Below are 11,879 nucleotides of genomic sequence, written 5' to 3' on the forward strand. Positions count from 1 at the left end.
AAGATAAAGACATACGTAAGAACCGTCTAGGTACGATAGATAAGGCCTTTCTACTTACAGACAATATACAATGTGGACGTGCGTTATAGTTATACTGGTTACTATCCAGATTTATTCATGTAAACCAAGTTACAGGGATTACATTCCAAATGGATACAATGTTCCTAATCCGTGTGTATCCCCCGGAGTGTGGAACGCAGTTGGACACTACAACCCACTGCATCATACACTTATCAAAAATAAGTTTGGTCGGGTGAGTTTTTCAATCTTAAATTAGAAATTAGTAAAACTGTTTTTCTTCCATAGCATTACTTTTTCCCATTATTGGTGATTTTGTTTGAAAGGTAAAATGTTTAATCCACCATTTTCTGAATAAGAAAATGCCTGTACCAAGTCAAGTATATGACAGTTGTTGTCTATTCGTTTGGTGTGCTTGAGCTTTTGATTTTGCCCATTTGGTTATAGTCTTTCCGTTTTGAATATTCCTCGGAGTTCAGTATTTTTGTGTTTTCACTTTTTATACATTTACTAGAGTATAACGTTTTACTTGAATTTAATGTAAATGGAAATTATTGCTTAAGGAAGCTGGCTTGTCATGTTTTGGATTTTTTGACAGATTTTCGGAATCCTCTGGTTTTATCCATTTGAAAGTCTGGAAAAAATTTGCCCGATGACCCCCATTTTTCTTTTTATAAATCTTTTACATGTATAATGATAAGCAATATGTAAAAGTCTTATAAATTTTTTTTATAAAAATTCTTTGGGTTCCTTTATTAACCCCCTATCTATATAAACTAGTGTTTTAAAAAGTTAATTACTTTAAAACTGAGAAGCGAACTTCCTTAAAGCCGTTTAACAATGGCAAAACATATGTTTACATTAGTTATCATTGAATGGATTTGGGAAAATAACCAAATGAAATTGTATGTATCAAAGCAATTTGCATAAACGTAGAGAAATGTCAATGTTTACAAATAAGGTTTTCAGATGTATTCTTATATACATTTAACTGTGACAACATGATATGCTAGGACCAATCACACAATTAAGCGAAAAGTAATTTATTGCTCAATTTTATGACAGATTGCCATAGATAACGAGCTAAAAAAACTAATATTGTCCTTTTGATTTTTTTGGGTGGGTTTGATGTTCCTGTTGAAAGTTTTATTCAGAAAAGATATACGTAGGCATGATATGTTTTTAATGGTTTTCAATGTAAGCGATTATCTTGAATACAGATAGATTTGGCAGTGTCTGCTTGTAATTAAAGACAATCTAGTTTTGTATTTAAATGTATGTAACATAATTCAACTGATGACGTGACTAGGTTAAGCGAGGTTTTATTTCTTTTAAGATAAATAGAAATCACAGAAAATGAAATATGAGGTCTTTTTCTGTCCCTTTAAGTCCCTAAGCTTCGGACGCGCTAAATTTAAAAACGTGTTGTTTGCTTATAAAATTATCCCTCGGATCATTATTTGTATACCTCGGTTATTGACTGCTATAACACCTTAGAAAATTTTGCCGGACATGTTTGAAGAAAAACACATCTGATGTCGAATTTGAGAACATACTTTTTTCTTTAGTATGCTTGATTGATTGTTTATCGTATCTGATCAAACATGTTCACACAGCGAAGTAAAATATCGGATATTTTCGCTATTTTATGCATTTTATGCATTTTTTCTTTGATCTTTTTTGTGACAATTTTTCATATCATGCTACTTGCTTGAGATCGAAAATTATCGCTAGAAACTAAGGAGCCACGTGGCGTTGTTAATGAAATTGACAATTTCGATATAGGTAAAACAGCGATAAACAGATTATCATTTGTCATCTCAACTCGATTGCTTTTATAGCTCTCGCCGTGCAACGTACAAACTATCAGAAACAATACACGTGTCACGCCCAAGCTGAATTAAAAGCCGTACCATCACTATTATAGACAGCATTGTGGTTGGTTAAGGGCTATAACTAAAGAATAAACAACACGAACCCCACCAAAAACTAGGGGTGATCTCAGGTGCTCCGCAAGGGTAACAGATCCTGCTCCACATGTAGCACCCGTCGTGTTGCTTATGTTATAACAAATCCGGTTAATAGTCTCATTCGGTAGTTCACATTCACAAAATGGAAGGGGATTGTAGTTACGACGTAAGGAACATATCCGAAACAGTCAAACTAATAGATTGAAAATAAACTTACAACGCCATGGCTAAAAAATAGAAAGACATACAGACAAATTATAATACACAAGACATAAAATAGAAAACTAAAGACTAAGCAGCACGAACCCCCACAAAAAAGGCAGATCCTTCACCACATATGGCACCTGTCGTATTACTTATGTTATTACAAATCCGGTAAATAGTCCAATTCGGTAGGTCACATTCGTGAATAGGGTAGGGTATATTTGTTACGACGTAAGGAACATTTCCGATATCATCTGTGAAACGGTTATTCCATAGTGGTCAACCAACTCGTGATGGCGTCCGTAAAATTTACGAAATGATGATTTCAACTTCACCATTTGGAACTCTTGATTTAATAGCTTCCTTGTGAGCAACAACCCTCTATCAAGAAAAATCATGATAGGAAATGCAAGCACGGGAATATCGTATCAATTGGGAGATATATACACTGTATGCAGGTGCTGCTGGATTGTTACTACTTAGAAATGGAAAGTTCACATTTGGAAAGCTGAAATCATCTCTTTTGTCGTAAAGTTTTGTTTTCAAACGACCCTCATTGTCAATTTCTAGATATGAGTCAAGATATGAGACCGACTTAACTGTATCTGTTGTATCCTTTATCTCTAGCCCAATGGGATAGATGCATTCGACATAGTCACAAAATTTTGAATTATTCAGTGAAAGAACATAATCTATATAGCGGAAAGTAGAGATAAAGGATATGGCTAACTTCTTATCTTTCTTCCTAAGAAGTTCCTGTATGAAGTCAGCCTCATAATAATAAAGAAACAAGTCGACAAGAAGAGGGGCAAAATTGAAATGCCGATAGTCTGTTGAGTAACACGTCCTCCGAACGTAACAAATATGTTGTCAATCAGGAAATCAAGCATCTTGATAATGTCAGTTTCAGAAAAATTTTTGTTTGAGTGATCCTTTACAAAGTAGGATTTATCCCTTCCCAAGACAAGATACTTGTATCTTAGTTGGCCATTCCTTTTTATGAAACAAAGCAATACCAACTCTTTCAATTTATCTTTTAGTTTGGAATGAGGAATACTTGAATAAAATGTAGAAAAGTCAAATGTTTTAATACTATTACAGGATGAAAGAGCGTTAGATTGTATGTACTCTAAAAGATCATTGGAATTTTTAATTATCCACATCCGATTCACGCCACACTAGAATAGGCAGTTTCACAATAACTTTGAAGTCCGTCTTAGATTGCTGATAAAATAGATGTTAATAATTTAGAAAGAGGTTTCGTGGAGCACTTGGAAGACCCAGCAATATTCCTTTGTTTGTAAGGACACTTATACAGTTAAGGTATTCAATACAGTGATTGGAAATCCATTTCATCATTATTAGTTGAAATTCCAAAGAAACATAAAACAGATCCATGATTTTCCAGGATTTCCTCTTTGGTAAGTGTTGTGAGGATATATGTTGGGTTTCCAAGTAAAGTGTCAATACCTAATTCGTTTATCAAGCAGTAAATGTAATGAGTTTTACACACAAAAACGATGTTATTTGGGGCTTTATCTGCGGGGACAACAACATATTTGTCATGACGGTAGGATAAGTGTTTTGAAACATTAGGGTCTTTAAAGATTGACGTAGCATGGGCATTGATAGACGCATTCAGTTTATAACACTTCCGTACGAAATGTGTTATTGAGAGGTCCAAAATATCGTGAGCCGAAATCCATCAATTGAAAATACAACTTTAATTTTTTTATGGATTCAGTCAAGGATTATGTCAGACAGCGAGAGGGAAGACAAAGACAAAGACACTCTTTCCGAATGAATTAAGACAGTGAGGTCGTTGATACAAATCAGAATAAAGAAACTGGTAAGAACGTGGCCAGCCGGATTATATGTAAATTGGGAACTAGCACAAGTGCAATCAGCAGGTTTAGACTTGAAGTCGTCAAGACTGAGATCATACAAAACGTGCTTGTAATTGAAAATTTTAGTTGCAATAGGTTTGGTATAGGTAAAAGAAATGTTTGGTACAGAGTGGTCTTTGAAATAAGGAGGTATTTTCGATTGAACTTATTTATGATGAAGGATGTTGCCTAAGTTGGCGCCATCGAGACTTTTGTTGGCAAAGGAAAGATTAAGAAAAGATCCTTTCTCGTTTTCATCTTTTCCAATTTCCAATGCGGACTAGCTTGAAAAGTCTGTGACTTGCAATGTCCGAAATTATAGCTGTAAGTTTGTATTGGTTTGCATGAGGGTTTGTAACATTGGTTTCCAAACATTGGTTTCCAAACATAAATTGAACAGAGAATGAAGTTTTGAACGGGGTAATTATGAATAAGGCTTCGTGCGAATGTGATGAATACCTTACGGTTTTTGTATAAATGGCAGCAAGTCATTAATAGAGACATCATGCAGAGTACGTGATGTATAATGGCGATGACCATGATATGACTGCGTCTACGTCGAGGAGTAGAGTTGAAAATATTCATCACATTCACCGAGCTACACGATGGACTAGATAGAACCTATACCATCAATTTTGTCATTGCAACCATATGGTGTTGCAGTTCCCAATTGTCTAACCCAGTAGTCCTCTTTTTGTCTACGGAGAGGCGTTGCAAGATAAGGATGGTTAGAACTATGGTATATTTTTTCGCTAATGCGTACTGTTATAGAATAAAGGCAACAGTAGTATACCGCTGTTCAAAACTCATAAATCCATGGACAAAAAACAAAATCGGGGTAACAAACCAAAACCGAGCGAAACACATTAAATATAAGAGGAGAACAACGACACAACATCGAAACGCAACACACACAGAAACAGACCAATCATCAGACAAAACACCACGAGAATAACAAATGTAACATGAAAACCAAATACATGAATTTGGGATAGACAAGTACCGTGCCACGTCTTATCTCAATATCTCAAAAATAAGAGAAAACACAAACGACTCAACGTTAAAATGCAACACAAAGAGAAACGAACAATATATAACAATGACCATCTTCCTGACTTGGTACAGGACACTTTTAAAGGGGAATAAAAGTGGTGGGTTGAACCTGGTTTTAAGGCATGCCAAACCTCGCACTTTAATGGCAAAGTTAAATATAACATTGAAATGACAACATAATATTACAGGACTACAATACAAATAAATAGGAGAACATATTAGACACAGAAAAACATGATTAATAGATAACAAAAAGCATCAGGTTTAAAATTCAATACGCCAAAAACGCGCCTTGCCCACACAAGACTCACCAGTGACGCCCAGATATAAAAGATCGAAAGTGAAAAAAGTACAAAGTTGTACAGCACTGAAGATCAAAAGTTGAAAAGGTTTCGCAAAATACGGCATTGTTTTTATGCCCGGGATAAGAACATTCTTATTATATAGAACAATTCATGCTATTGCAAACAGTAAATTTTATCAAATGAATATGAAAGAGATATACACAAAGAAACTAAAGTATTAACTAATTACAGAAAACTAAACCTGAATACATAACGCCTATATATAAAAGATCGAACGTGAAAAAGGTACAAAGTTGTACAGCACTGAAGATAAAAAGTTGAAAAGGTTTTGACAAATACGGCATTGTTTTTATGCACGGGATAAGATAGAAACGATGGAATGATCGGGCTGATTGAAATGCTGGTGAAGAATGTCGTTAGCATTGAGGTTAATGTCTGATCTATGACCGCACATACGTTTGTTTAGCCTTTCTTTCGTTTCACCGACGTATACCAATCCTCAAAGTTTGCACTCTAATCCGTAGACGACATTAATCGATTTACAATTCAGAACATCGTAACTTCTGGTAAAATATAACTTCTTAGTTAAATTGCTAGTGAATTCAGCATCTTGATATAAGAAATGTGTATTTTTTAATACAATTTAAACAAGCACTGTAGCTGTGAGAATTGCCCGGCTTAACATTACCTTTACTGTACTGGACCAAAGTTTTAACTTAATCTATAACTTGTCATGGTGTCAATTATATAACAAATATCAAGTACGACCAAAAAATCTGAGGAAAACTGATTATTTGAGTGAATATTCTAATTCCAATTACCATTGTCTGCAATACATCATTAGACCGGACCAAAATTCGAAATAAATCCGTAACTGATCTTGATAAAATATATACCAATCATCAAATCAATATCTGTAAGCATGACCAAATGAAATATGGAAAATTCTTGGAATAATTGTTTGTGAGTAAGTTTGATCTATACATATCCGCCTCAGTCATATTGTTTGTTCAGCTGTTTGATGTAAATTGCTCATTAATATCAGTATATAAGGCTCATTTAACCTCAAACATCTTGAGGGTAACTGTTGTAGACTTTTTCATTAGAATTCTAAAATAAAAAAGAAGTACCTTTTTATACAAATTCAATGAATTAAACCAGGAAATCTGCAAACAAGATTTTGATTATTTCAGTGTTCAAATCACTAATCAGTTCAATGATGATACAAAATCCCTAAAATTTACGGATTTAACAATTCCCTGATTTTACAAATTCACCATAACACGGCAATGTTAAAACTGCAAATGTTGTGCTGATATTTAGAGTACTTATGAATATAATATGTTTTCAGCAGTTATCACCTTCACTGGTCATCAAATGGATAAATATGTCGTAGAGTTGTCACTTGTTAAGACTTACTTAAATTATTACAGTGACTGCATCTAACGATCCTTTACGATAAACAATTAAGCTAATCTGCAATCAAATCCATCTTCATGACTTGTATATCATTCAGTGTTACAAGTGTAGATTCTTCTGACAAGGAAAGGCCACTGAAAGCTGAATTTTTAGTTCAGTTAAGATGGCCGTGTGGAAATAGCGTGAAGTCGAATCATGGCGAGTGAAGAACAAAAATTTGCAAGACGTAGTTTAAATGACAATGAGTCAACTGATCACAATAACAGCTATAGGTCGACACAGAGAAGCTATAAAAGGCCCCAAAATAACTAGTGTAAATCAATTCAACGACAAAACTAACTGGTGGCGTTTTTCAACTTGTTTGAATGCACTAACCCTCTCTTAACTTGAGATAGTGGTGTAACAGAACAATATAAGAAAATATACAATTTTTATTTTATTTTTAGGATTTTACGAGTGCTTCAAATTTTTGGAGCATACAACTTTGTCGTATGGATTCAGATCGAGACAATAAAACAAACGGAGAGGAACTAGGAGATCCTAATTGTGTATGGTTTGAAGGACAAACCCCATCTCACACACCTATGAGCCATCCTGGTAAGCATACACATGGAAACATAAACGTATCAATAACATACGTAAATGGACTAATAACGATCTTATTTTTGATAATAAATTATTAATGTTTTGCTATTTCATATTATAGAAATATTAATTGCTTAAACACTAATACATCGAGTTGATTCATACGAATGCCGTTTTATATGTGTATGGACGATTTCACAATGAAATCTATGACAAACGGGACGATTTCAACTACCCAATTGATCTATTTTCAATTTTCAATTTCTCAGCAGTTACATCTGGTATCTTTCGTCCTCTTTTTCATACCCTCTGCCCCATCGTATGGTGTTAACATATCTTAGTTGATACGTTATTCTCGTGCATGCTCATAATGTACGGAATCCATATACAGGATTGTGCTCATTATGTAGAAACTGCTCCAAAAAATTATAAGGGGGAAAGATTAAAAATGACAATCCGTAAATGTCATGAACACCATCACGAATTGATTGATGTAAGCGATGTGTCCGTGTCTTAAGGATGTACTTAGGTGAGGTTTTGAATTTGTGTCAAATGTTCGAACTCCTTGGTGTTTTTCCATACAATACAATGTAAAATATTTTGCCCCATAACACCCATTTATTTTTTCATAGAAAACTTAATAGCTCACGAATGGTCATTTACCAAAATTTTAAAAGATTCTTGATTTTCTTTCTTTTGTTTTGAGATCCAAATAATACCAATGTGAACATAAGGTTAAAGTCCGAGTCAGCCTTTTCCCGCCATATTTTAAACCTCAAATATCTCGAAAAGGAGGTCCATGACCTATCAAATTTTTAGCTTATCTTTATCCTTGATTGATGCTCTACCAGCTTATAGTATCAATTTTAATTTCTTAATTTCTTAAATTTTACCTAACCTCACTTAAGTACATCCTTACATAACTAAGTATAAATAAAGAAGATGTGGTATGATTGCCGGTGAGACAACTCTCCACAAGAGATCAAAGTGACACACAACAACTATTTAGATATGATGTTGTATTATGTGATTCTAATCGTATATAATTAAATGTCTTATCGTTTGTACATGAACATGTTGTAGTTGTACATTTTTTTATTTTCTATTCTTATGTAAAAAAAAAACTGAAAGATCAATCACCCAGTTCATTTATAAGATTTTAGTTGAAATCAACTATATGAACACGATTAATTTTTAAATGAGAAGAAATACCGACATAGCTAGATGAGACAATTATTTATCTTATTTCTAACATAATTTTATATCAGTATTCTTGAATTTTTTAATTTTTTTTTACATTAAATGACATAGTTACATTTGTCCAAACCTGATCCTGAACTGTGGCAAATATTAAGAAATTTATATGTGACATCACTTTTGTAGCATTGATCTAGTCGTGTGAAAGACAGTTCGTAGTTCTGTTGTGCTGTCCTATGTTGTTTTACGTTTGGGTTTTTTTCTGTGGTTAGCATGTCGAAAGTACTATTTTTATTGTATATTTGTGTATATCTCTGTCTTGAATGTTCTTGTTATAGTTCGTTTCCCAGTGATAATGTTGGCTTTTTTTCAAAACTACCTCTGCCCCTTTTAATTGGGAAAATTTGCGTCATTTTTATCAAATTGGGAAATTTATAATAAACCATGATTATGACTGGAACTTCAATTTACAGCCCTTTCCTCAAGAAGTTAACCCTCATTTTAAATAAGACCCCTTTTTGTCAGTGAAGATACTTTTAATAAAAATAGACCATCAAATCTGCACATATAGTCATTTTAGGCATGAAGAATGATTAAACGATTGTTTTTCAGTTTGTATTCATGCACAATTACTACTGAGACTGCACTGTTTGGGAAAAAAGTTGTCTTTTTGGAAAAATTTTAAGCCTATTTTTTTTTCAAATTGGGAATTTTCTCCAGGGGAAAAAGCCATTATTCTCCAGTAATTTGAGGCAACAATATCACTGTTTCCGTGTATGTTGCATTGTCGTTTGGTTTTTTTTTTTTTTTTTTTTTGTTCACTTTTATAGTTGATGTGTTTCCCTCGGTTTTAGTTTGTAACCCGGATTTGTTTTTTTTTCTCTACCGATTTATGACTTTAAAACAGCGATATACTACTGTTGCCTCTATTTACATTGATATTCCACAAAGATTGTGCTTTCTGTCACCTTTATGTCGTGTCTTATTCGTCATAAAAATCAACTTTGTCTGACGTGTCCATTTCATGGGCATTCAATCTTCAACAGTTACATGCGTAAAATAATGTCTAAACAGTCATACCAAATGAAATTACAAATAATGTTATATTCCCCGTTTCAATTCTCAATTCTATAATTCAAAATTTTAAAGATATTTTGGTAGAATACAAGTCAAGATTTATCAAGTTTGATTCCTCCGCGACACCCTCACCCTTGACTCTCCTTTTTTTTAGATACACCAAAGGAACAATACTATTAATGAAGACCCTTCCAATTGTCATGTGTAGCCCTTTAACGGAGATGATAAATAGTTCATGCGTACACTATTATATCAGAGTATAACATGGCATGTATTATCAGCCAAAGCTTCAATATCAAACAAAGAGCAGAAGGCTAGAGAGTGATGATAGCACATCTGATATGAAAATTGACATGTTTTGACCTTTTTATCATATGTTTCAACAATGACGAAAACTAACAGTTTAATATAGTGATCTTTTAATGTGGTATTCAATCAGAAGCTCAACACATTTTACCATATACTTCAGCAGAAAGTATATATACCAAAGCTTTTTTTATAAAACTTTCGAAATATAATTTCCATTACATAATATTTTTTCCTGTTGGCTAATATTTTTTTCTATAGTACTTTGTTACGCTTTTTACTGCTAACATACCATTAAGGCTTATTTTCCAGAATTTGCCGGTTGACCTCGTTTCAGAATCTACTGAATTCTGATTTGTAGTCTTACAAGTGTACAACAAAACGTTGTGATTGGTTAACAACGACACAAACAATAAAAATTGAACCAATGACATACCATCGTTTTCATTTTGGTGTAGGAACAACAAGATTACCCAAGGTCTTTTATATTCGTAAAAGGCTAGATGCCATTCGATAACGTTACGGAATGGCATGCAATTATAGCCAGAAGCAGTTGATAAAGGTTTTTTGCTCTAAGTATATGATAAGCATGTGTATCATGCATGATGTTTACATTATGCAAAGTTTCAGTCAAACCTTTTCGGGCGTATTGAATGAAACAAATAAAGATAAGTCTGTTGTGTGAACTAATGTATTATGGTTTTTCGTCATCTTAGACGCAAATATTCATAACACATCACTCAAGTTTTCAGCACTCTTTTTGTATCATTAAAAAGTACATTATAGGGATAATGATCATAGGTGCCCTTAAAAGAAATACACGAGACGAACGCTATTTTTTTATTGTTGTTTTGCTGATATTGAAACAATTTCCAGAAAAAATAAATGATGAACAGATAGTTTTTCAGAATGGCAATAGTGTAACATGCGCTTAATTCCGTGTGATAAATTAATCAGAAGTGTCCATAATATTAAATTGTTCATGTGAGCTATCATGTTATTTTCTTATTTTGTAGGTATTTGTGAACCGGTTGGCCATCCCGAGTGCCTGAGACAACAAGGTTTTACCTGCGATCAAATGGAAAACAGCCCTCATCTTAAACCATAACACTTATGTTGTCTACTACAAATTCATCGATGTCTTATTCCTGTTTTTCAAATAAAGATCAAGAGTCATAATAATATTAAAAAGTTTCCAAAATCCCATCCCTTTTAAACATATTTGAAAATTATCATTATTTTCTTTATAAATGAAAACAGTCTGTTAAACATTCCATATTGCAGTCCTAATTATGAAATCGCTCAAATTATAATGGCATATTATTATTCTAAACTGTTTCCCAAAATTGATCGACCTGAAGATCATAAAAACATTTTATTAAAATCAAGTATGTCAATAAAGGTTTTGATTTTGTAAATATTGTCGGTATTTTTAACGATCATTCTGTTAAAGAACAAATTTTGGGATATTTTGATAATTGAGCTCCCTCTTATTTGTTATGTTTACAGGAAATCTACCCGGAAATATTGGTTTATTAATAGCCAAGTGTGTAAAGATGTAACTATCAGTGACAATACACATACGTCATGTAATTTTGCATTATTTCCAAATACATTTTTAGCCCAATTTCCCATGGAATAACAGGAGATCTTAACGTCGTTCGCGACCGAGAGTTAAGATCATTCCTCAGTAAATTACTTAAATATAGTCCCCGGTCAATCATTAATTTGATTGAGTGTCGTAATATTATCCATGACTTACTCAGTACTTACTGTATGAAATGAACAAAACTAGAAAAAGATGACATGAAATCTTTGGACACTAATGAACATAGTTAATTTACGTATACAACATTTTA

General features: G+C 33.2%; 1 protein-coding gene across 1 annotated transcript; it reads left to right on the top strand.

The window, feature by feature from the left end:
- The first annotated feature begins 35 nt into the window (after window positions 1-35).
- On the top strand, window positions 36-11,202 carry LOC139520983 (temptin-like). Its single transcript, XM_071314102.1, has 3 exons — window positions 36-253; window positions 7,302-7,452; window positions 11,037-11,202. The coding sequence occupies exons 1-3, from the start codon at window positions 71-73 to the stop codon at window positions 11,126-11,128; spliced, it is 426 nt and encodes a 141-aa protein (XP_071170203.1). The 5' UTR covers window positions 36-70; the 3' UTR covers window positions 11,129-11,202.
- Window positions 11,203-11,879: the final 677 nt, after the last annotated feature.

This window comes from Mytilus edulis, chromosome 4 (genome assembly GCF_963676685.1).
Source record: "Mytilus edulis chromosome 4, xbMytEdul2.2, whole genome shotgun sequence".
Classification (NCBI taxonomy): domain Eukaryota; kingdom Metazoa; phylum Mollusca; class Bivalvia; order Mytilida; family Mytilidae; genus Mytilus; species Mytilus edulis.